Source organism: Stegodyphus dumicola, chromosome 9, assembly GCF_044657685.1.
Source record: "Stegodyphus dumicola isolate Sdum_Otavi_A_Nest chromosome 9, ASM4465768v1".
In the NCBI taxonomy this organism is placed as follows: Eukaryota; Metazoa; Arthropoda; class Arachnida; order Araneae; family Eresidae; genus Stegodyphus; species Stegodyphus dumicola.
Window position 1 is genome coordinate 161,428,385 of NC_140776.1, and position 18,833 is coordinate 161,447,217.

At 34.8% G+C, this 18,833-nt stretch overlaps 1 protein-coding gene across 4 annotated transcripts in view; it reads right to left on the bottom strand.

Annotated features, from left to right (window-relative positions):
* Nucleotides 1-18,833, bottom strand: part of RyR (Ryanodine receptor) — a 406,107-nt gene that overhangs the window by 264,082 nt on the left and 123,192 nt on the right. For all 4 annotated transcript variants that reach the window (XM_085824283.1, XM_085824285.1, XM_085824284.1 and 1 more), the window contains exons 12-19: nt 18,676-18,723; nt 17,508-17,629; nt 15,841-15,965; nt 15,231-15,431; nt 12,515-12,622; nt 8,854-8,972; nt 6,521-6,654; nt 2,721-2,959 (exon numbers count right to left, since the gene is read on the bottom strand). In XM_085824283.1, the coding sequence (XP_085680409.1) occupies nt 2,721-2,959; nt 6,521-6,654; nt 8,854-8,972; nt 12,515-12,622; nt 15,231-15,431; nt 15,841-15,965; nt 17,508-17,629; nt 18,676-18,723 (1,096 nt within the window). The remainder of the gene's footprint in view (nt 1-2,720; nt 2,960-6,520; nt 6,655-8,853; nt 8,973-12,514; nt 12,623-15,230; nt 15,432-15,840; nt 15,966-17,507; nt 17,630-18,675; nt 18,724-18,833) is intronic.

Below are 18,833 nucleotides of genomic sequence, written 5' to 3' on the forward strand. Positions count from 1 at the left end.
GGTAAGTTAATTGTTTGGCTTTAAATAAGGGGGCTCATACACCTTAAATCCTTCATGATCTTCGAATATGTGACTGTTGCAAGAATTGGGATATTTTATTTATTTTAAAAGCAATTACTTCCAACTTTTTACAGCTGACTACATAATATAGCTGCTTTGTGAACCAATAACCAGAAAGTTTGTGTTGCCACAAATATTTTTGTAATTGAATCCGCTTTGTGACAAAATTTTTCGTCATGTTTCAACCATGCGCGCATGATATTTTAAAAATGGCTAATGGTACATATTTGAAATTTGATGGAATTCTTTATACGGGCACTATCTTCTAACTGAACCAAAAATCTGATGGCTATTTTAATATTAAAAAATTTTATGTACGAAAACATTACAGATTTTTTTAATAAAACACATTTTATAAACTCAACTCCAAATAAAATAAAAATGTAACATGAAATTCTTAGAATTTTTGGTTCACAGTAGTTTCCAAATGGTATAAAAGCTACATATTAAGTATGGAATTAAATTACGCAACAGAATGTTGTAAACTGTGCGCGCAAGGCAGAAACATGACGAAAAATTTGGTCATAAAGCGGATTAAATTATAAAAATATTTGTGGCAACACAAACTTTCTGATTACTATTTCAGAACGCAGCTATATTATGTAGTCAGCTGTAAAAAGTTGGAAGTAATTGCTTTTAAAATAAATAAGTTATTCCAATTCTTGCAACAGTCACATATTCAAAGATATTATGGGTTTTAAGGTGTATGAGTCCCCTTAAATCTGTAAACAAAATTATGTAAAAAGCTCCTTTCCTGTATTCTTTAACTAGTAAAATACTACTCTTTTGGAAAACAGGCCTTTCATGGAAATGTTGTATGGTCCGGTCTCTCGTCAGATAAAAACCTCTTGAAAACCTGTGATAAATGTTGCAGAGTATTTACATTTCACTGAATAGAACTCAAGCCACCTAATTATGAATTGTTTGAAGATGAATGATGTATCTAATTATTAGAACTCCGTTGGCAATATAGATATAAAAGCTTATTTGCACAGTAAGCCAAGGACATACGTATTCGTCGCGTTGTATACAGGCCACTTTCGAACTTTGGTTACCAAAATGCGTATTATTGCACCAGTAATTTCTATGAGGTCACATTAAGTTACCTTTCAGTTACACGATGACTGTTTTCTCTCCAGGACACATAAAGAACAGTAATAGTATATCATAGCCATCGGATGACATTCACAAAGCCTAACTAACTAGTCTTGTCGTAAGAAATGGCTTCCATATGATTGAGATCACTAATTACGAATTTTTGCTGCGTTTCGTTTTCCTAGCGCAGGAAGACATTCTCGTGTGGAAGGTGAAGCAAATAAGGGCACATAAAATACATTAGCTCTTGAACGGGTATTATGCAGCACTTGCAATTGTCAATAGAAACCCGCACGCCCTTCAGATGCCTCTTCAATTCTTTTTAGGATGTTTCAAGCTAGATTATTTATAGATTATTTTAAAAACCGAATGTGTTCATAATTAACAATATAAACAGAAACAAATAGCTAGAAAGAACCGTGCATATGACGCAAACGTTAATGCTGGTACTCAAATCATTAAAGCTAAAATGACGTCCAGCCAGTGAACATTTGAGCAGTAATGCACAGGTAGATGCAATCATATACATAGAATTATGTATACAAAATGGGAGCTTCTAATAGTGATATTAACCACGAGAACGTACTCGAATCATGGTCCAGAAAGGTGACTTTGCACTTTAGGCTGTATTCAGACGGCGGCGTAAAGGGCATAGAGGCGTAGTCATAAGGGCATAAAATACGAGAATTCCGTTCACACTTGCGAGAACGGTGTGTAAGCCGTTGCCAATGAGAGAAGCTAAATTTTTGCATGCGGGGATGTGTCTACAACTTTCCCGCGCTGTTCTCCTGCTCGAATTGATTTCCCGAGTTCGCTCTGCTTGTTTTGTGACAGCGAAATCTTCTGTAGAACGCCGCTCCGTTTTAGCTTCGCTCCGATTGGTCGACGCTTATCCGAAACTCGGCGTAAATTTGAAAACTTTGAACCCTATGTCACGAGCCCTAACCCAGATTTTGTGACGTTGCACAGACTAGTTGCCTTGGCAACGGAGCTCGGCTTTAACCACTTATGCCCTTTACGCCCCCGTCTGAACGAAGCTTTAAGGTATTTCAAAATGGATGGCGCTATTTGGATCTTCGTACAAGACTAGTTATAGATCAATTGCTTCAAGACTTGGCTAATTTTTACAATGAGCAATTGCTTGCCTCGGACATACCTGACAGTGGGGCGTATGTCCTCTGTAGAACTTTTAAGATGCTAAGCTTTAGTGAATGCACAAGAATAAATGTCTTGATTGGATGAGATCGGGTATATGTAAATATTATTATCAGGGTAAGAGTGTACGTTCTGTCAATAAAGATGATTCTATGGTCACAGATCGGTCTATTATGATCTATTGCATTGTGAAAAAGCGACTCCTTTCTGTTCGCTTTTATAGTTTTCAGTCTATTTTCCAAACTGTTATTGTAGAAAAGTTAGGTTTCTGCGCACAGTCATTCCTAGGTCATGAAATTTTACATATGGTGTTAGGAAAGCTGCATTTTATCCGATATAGTTAAGTACATACTGAAAAATGACACACAAGAAACACACTAAATGAAGGAAAGAATATGTATTATACTTACCAGCCCACATGAAAGCTCCATCAAAGCCATATGAGTATATATCGTCGCCTACTCCATTGCCACCCCATTTTAAGCCTCCTCCAGGGTAAGGAACGTATCCTTTTGTATTGGCCCAGCCAACACGGAAGTGAGGTTCCAAATGGGATACTGTCTCACAGTGGTCCACCATAGCTTCAAAATACCATTTCCTGAACATAGCAGAGCCGTCCACTTTTCCCACAAAAATATTCGGATGCATACTGTGGAAAAATTATACTCTGTAAGTGCACTCGTTCGTTTACTAAATATGCAGTTTTGAATTTGTGCTAAATTTAATCTTTATATTAGAAAGACCCTACGCGTTGTACTACAGTCAAATAACACACTAAGCTTTAATACATAATGCAAACAACGAATTTCTTTGTTGACAGCGAAGGAAACCGAAACTTCTGTCATACGATTTATATCTTCTTTTAGGAAGGAAAATGATCTGTAGTCATTCTATTAATTATATGGCCTTTTATGTAAAAGCAATGAGACGTTATTGGGCGATCTAAATAAGCAAACTTAGAGGGGCAAAAAAGGAAAAAGGAAAATCAGGTGCTAAAGAATTTCGACGCTTTTAGAAAACATGTTAGAATTCAGGTCTTTATATAAAGTTGATAGGTTTAGATGGAAGGTAAAGATTTCATTAAAATCTAATTTAATTGAAGAAAGAACCAGTTTTTAACTAAGAAAATTAGGAGCATAATGAAAGGCCTTTCAGTTATTATTAATGCAAAATTTATTATTTCTCTACGCTCCTCTCATATTACTCCTCAAATATCAGGTTAATAAGTCTCATATTTTAAGAACGCAGCGTTTAATATGGGAGAAATTATTGTCCTGTCTTAGGGGAATATTGTAATATTTACTAAATTCGTTAATTAAAATTTAACTTCAGATTTATTTTTAAAAATTTCGTCTCGTTTATGTCATAAAAATTCTCTTTTCTAATTTTTTCCACTTCAGATACTTTCATATTTCTAAATAACAATTCAATATAATAATCTAGAATTCAGTTCTTTCTAAAGAACCAAATATGTGTGCTTTCACCAAATACGACCTAACAATTTATCAAGCAGATAATTACTGAAGTTTCTAAACCATAATTACTGAGAACCAACAACAGCCATTACTTTGTAGAGACATTAGGTTAGTATGGAAGCAGAAGATGTGAAAAATGAGCAACGCCTTCGCCGGGAATCGAACCACGGACCTCTGGAGAATACATACCCAGCGTGCAGACAACTACACCACGAAGGCACGCTAGAAGGCTGGAGAAATACCTTATTATTTTTACATAGGAAATCCTTTGTCAGTGGTTAATTTTTCAGTTTAAAATTTGAGAAAGTATAAGGTGCTTCTTCTTAATTAAATGGTTTCTGAGTAATGTAAAAGATGCTTCTTCTTAATTAAGCGGTTTCTTAATAACGTTAATTTCTGAAATATTTTTCTAAATATTATTGCTTCTACGCCGTTTAGAATAGCCAATGAATATTAAAGCATTCCGAAATTTTTAAAATATTCTATTTGTATATAGAAAATAGCAACTTCTACTTTCATGTACTTTTAATCCTTAATTAATTTATATCACAAACTACTGATTGAAACTAAAATCTATAAAAATTTAAGTTTTAAAATCAACTGATTCAAATGTAGTTCCGAGATCTGGTCTACCAAATTTCATACAAAGGTTTTTGCGAAAAATTACAGATTTGCTTAAATGTGACAATTTCAATAAAAACGTAAGTTATTCAAACCCAGAAAAAGATAAGCTTCGTTTTTGACTTTAATTAACACTTCTTTGACGACAACAACTAGTAATTAATCAAACAATCAATGAATGATTTTGAAATATTACAAATGACTGATCACTGGGAATTTAGAGTACCCTTATATCCGCTTAGCATAAATTACTTACATCTAGGGAGGAGAGGCATGATTATGTTGACAAAAAGAAGAAATTAAAAAAAAATAGTTGATTTGATATTAGAAGTGAAAGTACCTTTTCAGCCTCTAAATCATGTTTTACAACTGGGATGAAAATGTCACTATGAATTTATAAACTTGTCTTCAGTGACACTTGTAATCGCGTTTTCGTTGTCATAGAATTCTACAGGGTGGTCAGAAAGTCCCTTTATACGTGCAATTATTTCATTGTAACTTTAATAACTCTTGCAGTTATTTGTTCAAAGCATGTGCACCACCATTATCCCTACACAGCTTGATACGTCTGAATGTTCTTCTACAGCTTTAACAGCTGCGGTCTCACATGCTGGAAATCTTCAAGCACACTTGTTCGTACAGCATCATTGTCCACGTACTGCTTCTTCTTGATACATGATCAGATGATCACCCACAGGACATTGTCTGGGTGTCGTAAGGTCCAGACTTGGTTGATAAGGGGTTGGTGAATTTGGGGAACCTCATCCTATCCACCAGCCAGGGAACATTACACCCAAGCATTCACGAACAGGAAATGCGAAGTGAGCGGAAGGTCCATCGTATTGGCAAACAGCCATGTTGTCGATGCCTACATTCTGCAGCTGTGGAAGAAATCAGTTATTCAACAAGTCCAGATAAGTAATCTGGTTCACGGAACCCTCAGATAAGTACAGACCAAAGATGTGGTTTTCAGTCATCCCTGCCCAAAGCTTTTTTCTCCCACGTAATCAAAGTCTGATGACCTGATAGTTCCTTATCGATCAGTTCATGGAACCTATCCATCATCTGCATCATATTTTCGTTGCTGTGCTTCCGTTCAATGACTCGCACACTTGTCATTAAGCGCTTTTCCAAAGGGAAGTCACAGTATTTCTCATTATTCTTCAGTAAGTTCAGAGACGATGAATTGGCCAACGCACAGACTTCATACTTCTCCCCGGCCAGTCACGGGGCAGTGAAGCGGTACTGTTGAAATTCACGTCTGGAGCACTGCTGCCATATCAATGGTCAGGATGGGAGATTCAAATCTTAAATAACTTTCTATTTTTTTACACTATTACACGCATTTAGTTCAGGTGTAAAGGGAATTTCTGGCCAGACACTTAAAATTCAAAATCCTGGTTTATAAATCTTATATTAATAACAGTATTTCATATAAATATAACAAATGCTTAAAAGCTATCAACTGTTTTATATTCAGATGTTATCCAACAAAAAATATTCTAATATTAGTTACGTGCTGTTAAATTTGATAACCTTAAGAACCACTTACTTCAAGCACTCTGTTTCATAAACAAAGACTTTTTTCCATGCAAAATGTTGACAAAAGCTACTGTCTCCTAATTTTGAATAATCAATCTGTTTCTCATTAATATCAAACGTTTGCTAGGCTAAGAAAGGGTATTTAAAGTTAGTTATTTTAACACTTACTGCAAACTCCATGCCTATAGTTTTATTTTAATCTATACCTATAAATTTCTCGTTTTCTTCTAAATTTGTTTTAATCTATTAAAAAACAAAGACTTTAAAGAATACGTGATTACTAATTTAATCGCTAGAGAGGAACCAATCAATTAGCAGAATATTAGTTCCTAAAACTTAAACATTCGGTCGATAGAACCATAATGAAATAGGAATCATAAGAAATCATAGCAGAATCTCCTCTCTGAAGCGCACAAAATAAAGAACATAAAAACGATATTTAATTTTTGCTTAAACAAATAGAAAATGCGACATCAATCACAGTAATATTAATTTGATGAAATATATAAAAACAATGAATAGAGATCATCAGATAACAAACCATAGTATCTAAATATCAAAATAAATATTACCTTGCCACATGGTCAATGAGACGTGTTTGCAGCAGCAAACTTCTTGATGGAAGTAAGTTATCACAGATATTGTTCTGACTGCTTCTTACAGCGACACCGTTACCGACGCACAGGGAACAAAGAACATCTAACACCTACAAAAAAGTTATTTTATTCAATCATATCTTGAATATGTAAATGTTTGGACAATGAACTACACTCATGTCCATAAATTAAGGATAATTCGGAATCATGCGGAAATCGAACTCTAAAATAAATATATCACCTGTAAAATCACTACACACATCTTCAAGAATCATATGCAAACTTCAGGAAGTAACAAGATGAGACCGATGGTGCGTCACGATGACGAGAGTGTAAGAGAGTGATATGTAAGGAATACAGGCAAAGAAGTAAAATTGTTCGCAGGCGCTTTATAAGCATTTCAGTGCTATAACCGAATAGTTATGACACAAAGGACGCATTTGGATGATTTTTTACGTGGTAGAATTATCGGCCGTCTGGAATGTGGGCGTACCCAACTGGAAGTATCAGACGAACTTGGAATTGCCCAGAGTGTCATCTCCAGGCTTTGGCAACGATTCCAAGAAGATGGTAATGTGAGTAGACGTTACAGCACAGGTCGCCCAGAGTTACAACGCCGAATGTGGACGGGTATTTGGCAGTTACTGCCAAAAGAAACAGGCGGAGCACAGCCTCAGACCTGTCTCGTCAGCTCTCTTCATCCACTGGTACGACAATTTCAAGGCAGACCGTGTACAGACGCTTAGGGCAGATTGGTCTATATGCTCGTAGACCTGTCAGATGCGTTCCACTTACTGCAACTCACTGTCGCCTGCGGTTAGCCTGGAGTAGAGAGCATGCATTGTGGACACCGCAACAGTGGGCTTGTGTGATGTTTTCCGACGAGTCCAGGTTTAGCTTGCAGTCTGATTCTCGCCGGACTTTCAAATGGAGAGCTCCAGGTACCCCTTACCACCAAGAAAACATCATTCAACGACACCGTTACGGTGGTTCAGGAGTGCTCGTTTGGGGTGGAATTATTCTGGGTTCCAGAACTGACCTCCATGTTCAAATTGGAACCATGACAAGCCAAATCTATCGGGACGTCATTCTGGAACAACATGTACGGTTGTTTCGGGACGCCATGTGCGCACAATTTGTGTTTATGGATGACAACGCCCATCCTCACCGTGCAAACATCGTAAGCGATGCCTTCAATCAGAGGGTATCACCCGTAAAAATTATTTAACACGAAACTCAATCAAAATTAATATTGCATATAAACGTACACTTAACGCTAATTTAGAAAACATTTTTATTAGTCATTATAAATTTACAATTAGATAGCAATATAATTTATTCCTCATTTCAAATTAATTTAAATCATTAAGTTACGAAATACTTTTAAATCAACCTTAAAAACAAAACTACCGAGTTTGAGGAGCTACAATTAAATGCAATAGAACATATGTATAATATTATTTCACATAAGAAGTAATTAATTGTTAACATCGAAACGCTTCTTTTAGACCAAATATAACTGACTTTTAACCAAAAAATTAATATAATCTATGCATTAAAGTTAAATCAGTAAACCCTTCAGTGAAAGGGTTAAAGCACAGGATCATCGAAAGAATATTGCACAATGATCATCCTGCAGACAAGACATTATACAAAGTTAAAATGTGAAGAATTTTTATACGTTTTACTGACTGCAAAGTAAACGAGGGCATAAAATATTTTCTTGCTTACACCAGTCTTTTCGAACTCTAAGATGTATAAGATCCAAAAGGCTGGACCAAGCAAGTTCTACTTGTTAGAAAGCTTCACCCTTCAATCTCAGAAAATCTCCAAAATGTTTAAAGCCATCGGATTTAACATTTTGTAGGAATATGCCAAGAATACTATGCGTAACGAAAAGCTCGTGGTCTTCAGCGTTTAAAGTAAAAAACTGATGAAACTATCGCAAGCATAATTCCATAATTGTAATAAAATTGATAATTAAACAACTTGGAATAAAATCGGAAACAATTTAGAGACCTCCGGTGGTAAAATCAATCAGATATATAAATTTATTGAGGTAAGAGAAAAATATCAGATCTTTTTTAGTATTGTAAACGCTTGAAGCTATTTAGGTAAAAGTAACAGCTTTCTGAATTCAATTTTTAACATTTTTGAAACTCTGAATGTTTTATCTTTCATGCTTGCAGCCAATTTCTCAAACTATCTGTCAGTATTACAAGTTTTTTTTCCTAACAAGCTAAGTCATTTGTTCGCTAGCTGGAGCACACACTTTCGATATTTGGGATACGATATAAATGAAGCCATACCTTAGGATCCCTGCCATGCTTCTCTAGAAGAGATATGATGACTTTGATGTGATCTTCTTTCATCATGTTTAAAGCTTCGGGACTGTCAATAAGAACGCAGTGAAGTACATCTAACATACCTGTAATGTAAATTTTAATTAGGACAACCTTCGAATTATAAGCAACAGTTTATTTTGAAAATATTAATTTTAGAACTTAGTCCGTTTATCACTAGCATTAAAAATGAAAGCGGTGCTGTGTTTCGAAATACGAAGCCTTTAATAATAACTATACTTAATTGTAAATAAATGGAGATATGTAAATCGTAATATTAGTGAAAGCTTTAATTAAAGTTAATAGCAAATCTCTTAAAAGTTTTAAGACATAAAACAAAGAAGGCATTTGTAGCTCTTATATCTACTGCATCAAAGAATTTATACAAAAATAGATAGGACTCTAGAGCAGAAGTCTCAAACGGACGGCCCCGAAAGCAAGTATATGTGAGACGCGAATATATTCCCATAAATTAATTAAAATTAACTGGCATTACTATGCCAAGAGTCTGAAGGAAGGTTTTTAAGGTCTGAATGGATCCCAATTTTACATTATTTTCATTACCAAAACCGAAAAAAAGTAATTCTTACTTCGGAAATGCTAGAAATTGATCTACTTAATTTGCACTATGATGTGAATTTTATTCAAATATTTGAAGATACAAATTTGATTATTATACTTTATTAGTAGTCAGAGGATAAATATTCTCAGTCACGAGTTTTCGCAATAAGAATAATCGTTTTCTTTGGTGGTACATTTACATGTAAAACGGCTTTTTTCTTTTTGGGAAATGAAAATTAATTAATAAGGGCCAGTATTCACAATTTGTCATGAAGATACATTCTAGTATTTTTTCTGCAAGATTACAAACTTTATGAAATTGAAGCATTATAAGATGTCGTAACTGAAAAGCGTATTAATAAAAAATGTTTATTGTTAGTTACGTAAAAATATTATTATTTTTTGTATGCGTCATAGAAAAATCTAATAGCTTTCGTCATTTATTCTCACCCTTTTTCCCCATTGGGAAGTTTTCGTATATTTATGTTAAGTTACTTAAAAGTGAGTTACTTAGTAGTTAATTCAGTATGCTAGTTATTTGAATAAATTTCAATCTGAAACTCTTAATATTTAGCTGTCAATACCTTTGAATTAAAAACTGTGACCAACAGAAATTTCTTGCAGATACCAGCTTTTAGATTTCAGGCAAAAAGTAAGCATAAATTTGAAATTTTTCTTTGCGTTATTTCTGTACATATGTTTTGATAAATATATAGTAATTTGTTTTAAAATTTAGTTAACAAATTTTATCTTGTTAACAGAAAAAAATCCTTTTTCTTTCTTTTTTTTAATTTGCAGCCCGTCAGCTACTTTTAGACCTTGCATTTGGCTCACATGCAATTTCAGTTTGAGACCATTTCACTATGAGACCATTGCTCTAGGAACTCTAGTTCTCATTAAATTATAATAACGTTTGAACGTTCATATAAAAAGTCACCAATATCGTGACAGAAGTTTCGAAGACGTAATTAGAAAAGCAATTTTTCAATCTATGTAACCATTAGTTGAGAAGTTTTACCACTAATGAAGAAATACGTATGTGATATTCATGCTCCGCGGTATGTAATCCATTTAAAATACTTTAACAGCTGACAGCAATAAAAATTGCTTATATTAATAAATAAGTTTTCATGTTAAGCGAAACAATTTCTTATCACTCTGAGTGGAAACAAAGAGGAACGTATAATATATTAACTCTCACCAAAGACCAGAACAACACGTTTTAGACAGGAGAGGAAAGAGAGCCTGATAAGTATTATAAACTTTGGTATTTCCTATAACCCACAAAAATTCAGAGTAAAATTTAAATACGGAAACATCATTAAGTGGAACATCATGGTATTATAAAAATTAAAATCTTTGGAATTTTTAGCTTGACTGGCTACTCACAGAAGTTACTAATTATCTTAATGGCCTTACATAGCTTTATATATTTCAAGAATAATTCAGATGAATGCTTAATATTTATTTTGTTTTATGGGATTACTGCCCATAGGAAAGGCAAACCAATGTTATAAAAAGTATTTTACTTAAAACAAAAATCAGAAAAGCGTATCTCGTTAATTCGTTATTAAAAAAAAAATAAGATGACAAATGTATTTTCCCTAGACATTCCTAAGAAAAATGGGTTAAGGCTGGCTTTTATCGACACAGACTGCTATAGGTATTCTGTTGAAATGAATGTTTGTGGTGAATGTGACCGATATGAGAGAGTAATGTGATGCAACAATACATACCAAAGGCTAAATTATTTACCTTCATAAAACTTAGTTTTTAAGAAGTTCACAGAAAATAAGAAATATTATTAATATAAACGGGAATATTTAAATAAACAGTAGACAAATTTAATTTATTTATAATTAAATAAAACCTAAATTCATTAAAATTACGTTTAAATTTAATTCAATTCTCCGTAATACAATAATATACAAAGTAGCACATATTTCTGGGGACTTCACCAGATGAAATATTTAAATTTCTTTAGTTGATCTAAAATCCAGATACATGTGTAAATTTATTAGCCTATAAAGTATTTCGGCTCTAGTGTAGAATTGGGTGCCCCTTCGATTAGCAACAATTTTTTTTTTAAATTTTGGCGATGAAACATCACTTCTGGTTACCATGATAGTTTTAACTTTTTTTTAGCTTCCTGATGTTATTTAAATGAAAATAGATAGATGAAATGAAAATAGAGCAAAGAGAGCCTTATAAGTATTATAAACTTTGGTATTTCCTATAACCCTTTGGTATATCATGAACATATTATAACTTTGGTATATCATGGACAAATTTAAGGCAGTGAGCAATGCCTAGTTTGTGCAACTCTAGGATGTTTTTTTAAGCGAAAACAGATCGATGTATGCATGGACACTGAGTTTGTGAAATCCTTTGACTTCTTAATTTGGTTTTGTGTAGCGGCTATCTTGAAATTGTGCTTTTCTGGCGCCGATCTTGGCGTCAAAAAAGAATCGCCAAAAAACAAGGGGCACCCGATTGTAAACTTTTATCGGTATTTCTCCTGCCTCCTTGGCAGTCCTTCGTGGTATGGTGGTCTGCACGCTCAGCGCGTAATTGAGAGGTCCGTAGTTCGATTCCCGGAGAAGGCGTTGTTTTCTTCTTGCCTCCTTCCAAATATATATATATATATACCTAATGTCTCCACAAGCCTATTAATTTAACATTTCAATATATTTTATGATGTATGAAGTTAAAATTATTGATCTTTTTAACACTGCTTGTTTGTAGTTAACAATAAAGAACCAAAGGTATATGTTTTATTGCAACATTAAGTAAATCTTTAGATTAAAATTATTGTAATTTGTAAAGCATTAAAATAATATATACTTATGCAGATATAAGTATAGATTCTCTACAGACAAATTCATAACTATTGGAAATATAAAATTTTTATTATATTCTTTATCTCAAAGTAAATACTAGGACTTCTAATCGATAAGATCCTAATACTAGGACTCCTAATCGATAGAATACTGTACCAGTAGTTGTTAAGAACTTTGAACTCTGACACCAAATGGTGATTGATAAAACTCATTTTATTTATACTTACCAGTTCCTTCTGCAGCTTGCTGACTTCCTAACCTGCTAAAGAGCCAGTCAAGCCTATTTGATTGAGCAAATTGAGCACAGTTGGTGTGATTTCCTTTGATAACAGCAGCTGTTAAAAAAATTAAATAGTTAAGCTCGTTTAAAATTACAGGGGTTGGACAAAAATATGGAAACATCTTTAAAAAAACATGTTTCTTTGCTTAATATGGTGTAGGAAACCCGTTGGTATCCAAAACAGCTTGCAGTCTTCTCGGAATGGATAAATACAGTTCCTGTACGTTTGCCAATAGAATATTATACCATTCTTCCTGCAAAACGGTGGCAAGTTCAGATAACGATGTTGGCGGTGGATAACGAGAACGCGCTTTCCGTTCCAATGTAGACCACAAAGGTTGGATAATATTGAGGTCTGGGGACTGTGGTGGCCAGGGAAGATGGGACAACTCATCCTCGTGCTCAGAAAACCAGTCCTGGACAATGTAAGCTGTGTGATCAGGGGCTTTGTCGTCTTGAAAGACACCATCACCATCGGGGAACAAAGTTTGTACCATGGGATGAACTTGATCGGCCAAAATGTTCACATAAGTCTTGGCAGTCATGTGCCCTGACACAGTTATCATGGGGCTAGCAGAGAACCACGATATGGCTGCCCAAACCATAACAGAACCCCCGCCATGTTTCACTCTTGGCAACAAGCAGTCTGTATTGTAGGCTTGAGATGGCGTTCTCCAGACGTAAACTCGGCCAGAAGTGGGAAACAATGTGAAAGAAGACTCGTCAGACCATATTACTCGCTTCCACTGCTCTATAGTCCAGGCTTTATGACTTAAACACCACCTTTTCCTCTTGCGGGCATTAGCATCACTGATGAGTGGCTCCTCAATTGCAGCACGGCCAGCAATTCCCTGTTTATGAAGCTCCCTTCTAATTGTTTTGGTACTCACAGGGTTCGGTAACACAACAGTCATTTCAGCAGTAACTTTTGCAGCTGTGGTCTTCTTATTTTTCGTCACAATTGCCCTTAATGATCGTCTGTCACGATCACTCAGGACACACTTTCGTCCTCGCTGTGATTTAGCAGATGATGTTTTTCCGCTTTTCATACCTTGCTTACGGAAGCACCTACCATACGTGCTCCAACAATTTGCCCACGTTCGAAGTCTGTTAACTCTGACATAATGCAATGACAACCTCACATAACAGTACTCCGACAACAACTGAACTGTTTAGCACATTTACGAAGTTGTATTGGTGGCGTCAGTAGTCAAAAACGCCAGCGCCACCTACGTATTTCATTAAAATCAATCTTTCTTTTCAAACATGCATTTCACAAGGTGTTTCCATATTTTTGTCCATCCACTGTATGTGACATGCATAAAGTGACGATTCATGTATACTATAAATGAACAGATATTTTAAGGCATTATATTTATGCTGTCATTTGGCTTTTATATTCGAATTTGATTTATGTTTTCCTTAAGAATATTTACGTTTAGATTCATGCATCTATGTAAGCTTCTAGGTCAATGACGATTACTTTTGTATTAATTATGTTTTTTCTCCATGAAAATAGAATACAGGTGTTTTAATGATATTGTTGCATTTTTCTCTAATTCTTCTGACCCCAGTTGTTGCGTTATTTTCTTCCTTCACGTTCGTACGGGGTTTGTATGGATTTGGAGTGAATAACGACGACATTTATGAAGTCTCTAAACACACTTTATTTGCCAGTATTGTCAGGACAGCTCCAAAACACGTTTTACAGTCATCGAAGATCTACTATAAACACGCTTACACGATCAGCGACACAGGTTATCAGGCTATCACGGTGGAGACAGCTTCCAGCAAAGCACCCGAATCTGCTTAATCGTTCTTGGAACTCTACGTACTCTCGAGACTCTCCACGCTACAACTCGTGAAGTACTCGACGACACGCAGAGCACAGCTCCTGACTCTCGGTTCAGTCGTTTCCGGAGCTCAACACGCTCTCTCGACGATGCACTAACCGCGATACAAGAGACTCTTTCGGTGCACTCGACGACCCACTCGGCACTCGCTGGCCGGCTGTCAACGCGATCGCCTCCGCAGGGAGTGACTCGCTAGACGAGACACACTCACTCTATGAGAGACGCACACTCGATACTGACTATCAGCTCGCCAGGCGAGGCGCATACACACTCGCCTTCTCGATGAAGCACACTAACTGACTGCGGACCAGCAGGGTTCATATAGCTTTCGGCTTGTGTTCGAGAACATTCTGGGCTAAACCGGTAAGAATTCGTTCTAGAAGGTTCTCCAACCGTCCATGGTATATCGCCAATTTTGTCTCCAAATGGGCGATTTCTCGCCAAATGTGGCAACCCTGCCCTACTTTGCCATTTTATGGCAACCCTAAAACTGCTTTGCTGGGAAGCCATCTTACCGAGCCTGTACATTTCGTAACAATATAATAGAAACTCTTAGTGAAATGCAAATGAGTATATAATCCTTTGCTGTGTTTTTTTATCTTTGTTATCATAATCCCATGCATTATAAATCTTTTACCTAATCCAAATTTGCGTGCACTATAAAAATTTAAGTAAAGCTGAATTTTCAAAGCACTTAAAGTATATTAGGCCAGTATTTTCAATATATCCTTATCAGAGACTTGCAGATTTCCGTCGTTTAATAGCATTCATCATTGTTTTGGAGAGGAATGTTATAAAACATTTTCTTACCTAACAGTTGGTAAAGATAGCCAGAAATAGCATCCCATAGTTGAGCTGCTTCTTCTCCAGTAAAAGCAATTAAATACCCTGAGCTGGAAATCATATTTATTTTGTCAATTGTATCTAGAATGAGATTCAGAATACCCTCTTCTTGGAAAAGATCCTGACGATTTCTCAAGGCTTTAAGCTTGTTCTGCTTCTCTTCGTGCTCTGAAACACAAAGATTTCAAATTACCATCTTCAACAAACTGCTTCGAAATTTGCAAAGATAAATAATTAATTCTCTTCAATATTTAATGAAGCCAATATTTTATTACATAATAGGTTTCAAAATTACAGAATACTCCTGTAAATAAAAAGAAAATACTTCAACTATTGGAAAACTATTCACGTTGTTAAAGGTATGTTTCCTTAAAGTTCGCCAGTCCCATATTTTTTTTTTACCTGGAACATCTTTCAAGCAACTTGCATTTGCAATACGTATTTTAAACTCAATAAACAGTGAAATTATTATGTTTTTATAAATGGCAATTTTTGGTGATTCAGGTTAAATGTTTTGCATTCTAATTACAGTGCCAAACATACATCATATAATAACAGCTGTAATATATTATCTTACCAATATCTTCTTCAGGCTGTGCAAAATATGCAATCAAATCTTCGAGACAATGAATCACTTCTTCCAGATCGGCAGCTGTAAATTTGAAAGCCTCGTTTTGCTCTCTTTGTAGAGAATCTAGCCCTCTAAAATAATTTATGCTTTTTTAGAATCATACGAGAAAAAAATTTTAAAATATGTAATTTAAAGCTTGTAAGGATTATGTTAATTTTATTAACAGTTACATTTTAAGTTAAAGTTCCTTTCCTGTCAAATTCTTAACTTCAACTTACTACTTCCGGACAGAACGTAGTTTTAGAATCACGTATGAATACGTAATGAGGAAGAGCGGTATTTAACCGCGAAGTTCTTTGGTCTTAGCGAGAGAGAATCAGAATTTCTGATTTACGCGCATCTGCCTTTTGGCCACTCTCTCTCTCTCAAAGCTGTTATTACGCTCGGCCGTACTCAGGCCCTTGATAAACTTCGTAGTCAAATAGAGTTAAAGGGCCAACTAGCCCAGAATGATGATACCTTCGGCTATACTTCTTTAGTTAATCTTAGTTTTAGTTTAATTCTTAGTTTCTTAAGTTCAAGTCCAAGTGTTGGCTTTGATTGTACACTCCAAGACGGAGTTTTGTTAAATCTTGTTGGAATAATAAAGGTTTAGTTACCCTTCCATCTTGTTGTTTCTTGTCACACGAACTTAAGCGATTATTCACTAACTAGTTGTTAAGATTCGTCACTTTCTACTGTAACTGAGAATTACAATAAAAGAAAATCTTACATTTGGCGCCCGAAAAATTTATAACGGGCCATGTCGTTAGAATCCAGGACGTTGACCCCTCCGACCTTTCAGGTCCCTCAGACATCCACGAATCCAGTAAAAGGGTTTGGATATCTCGTGGAAACGTTGCGGGCATCTATGAAACCAGCAGCAACATTTGACGGCAAGGGCTCAGTTTTTGACGTTGTTGGAGCAACTGGACCTATATTTCAACTATATCCTGTGAATCAGCTGCAAAATGTGACCATCGTTACTACAGCTTTAAAAGGTCAAGTCCTCACCTGGGGAACCAAAACGTAAGATTTTTCACTTCTTGTAATTCTCAGTTACTGTAGAAAGTAACGAATCTTAACAACTAGTTAGCGAATCGCTTAAGTTCGTGTGACAAGAATCAACAAGATGGAAGGGTAACTAAACCTTTATTATTCAAACAAGATTTAACAAAACTCCGTCTTGGTGTGTACAATCAAAGCCGACACTTGGGCTTGAACTTAAGAGACTAAGAATTAAACTAAAACTAAGATTAACTAAAGAAATATACCCGAAGCTATCAGGATTATGGACTAGTTGGCCCCTTAACTCTATTTGATTACGAAGCTTATCAAGGGCCTGAGTGCGGCCGAGCGTAATAACAGCTTTGAGAGAGAGAGTGTGTGGCAAAAGACAGACGCGCGTAAATCAGAAACTCTGATTCTCTCTCCCTAAGACCAAAGAACTTCGCGGATAAATACCGCTCTTCCTCATTATATAGTCAGACGTGATTCTAAAACTACGTTCTAGCAGGAAGTAGTTAGTTGAAGTTAAGAATTTGACAGGAAAGGAACTTAAACTTTAACTGTTAATAAAATTAACATAATCCTTACAAGCTAAATAAACAAGCAATACCCGCAAATTAACTTACACGATGAATTTGTTGAAAAGAAAACTGCATTTTCTGATAACACGAGCAGTGCGCGATTCCTCTTCTTGAGAGCGACTGAATTCCAGACCGTCGTCCATCTTACCTTCTTCAGACATGATAGCCTGAAATAAAAATCAATTAATTTCTTAATCTTTAGTTTGTATTTACTAGAAAACTTATAATACATCTTACTAAAAAGGTATTCTATAAATTGTAATAAACGTACAGTTTTCAAAAATTTAGGTGAAGCCACTTTCAATGTAATATACAGTACCTCCTGATTTAAAAACGATTTAGAGTTTAGGTTCAAAGGTGTAACTGAGTAATCTAACTAGCCTGCACATATACCATAGAAAAACGAATTAGCTTTTCCCAACATATACAATCTAACAACAAATTAGAGAAATTGATGGATATTATACCTTTTTTATATATTCATAATTTATTGTAATTTTGTATATAAAGGCTGCTAAAATGCTATACTCTGGAGAAACAAAAATCAAGAACGATAGTAAATTATAAATCTGAAATAGTAGAAATTTATAAATCATGTTTGGATGCTAGATATTACAACTGACGCAGAAATGCCAGAGATTGTAGTATCACCTATTTAGAATGAAACCTCAGTTCACTAGGACCATTAGAACAAAGTTATGTAAATATTTATGCAATTTTTAAAGGATTTTGGTTTTCGTCAGCCAGCAAGTTATAACTCAAAGCTTTGGGAAGAGTTGCTGATAGTAGAAAAGGAAATGCAAAGACCTTACAAATATTATAACTAAATCCACACATTTGTTAAAAATAAATCCATAAATTCATGCTAATATAACACAATAACAGCTTTAATAATATCACATTATAAATTTCAGTAGCTATGTATAGTATGTAGCTATATATTATGTAGCTATATTCAGCAAACTATCTCAATAATTTCAATACAAAATAGTATAGGTATGTAAAAAAACATTTCTGTACTTCATTTATTTTTCATTACATTGTTCGAAATAAAACTTACTTTCTTGTAATCAAACATGTAATTCTGTATTTAAAGATAGGCGTTGCTAACTTGATGTGTTTTTGATTCTGGTTTTAAAGATTCTCATTTCATTGAAATTGCAAAACTATAAGAAATATAAATCTTGTTATTTTAAAATAAGAAAGTACTTACTTGTTTTTCTTCAACTTTGCCAACACCTCTTTTCTTCGTTTCGTAAGTCTAGTATGAAAAAACATAAAATATAAGTTAAAATGAGATACATTAAATTTTTATTTCAAATTTAGTGTCACTAGTATACTTAAAAAAATGACATTATTGTATTTTTTTTT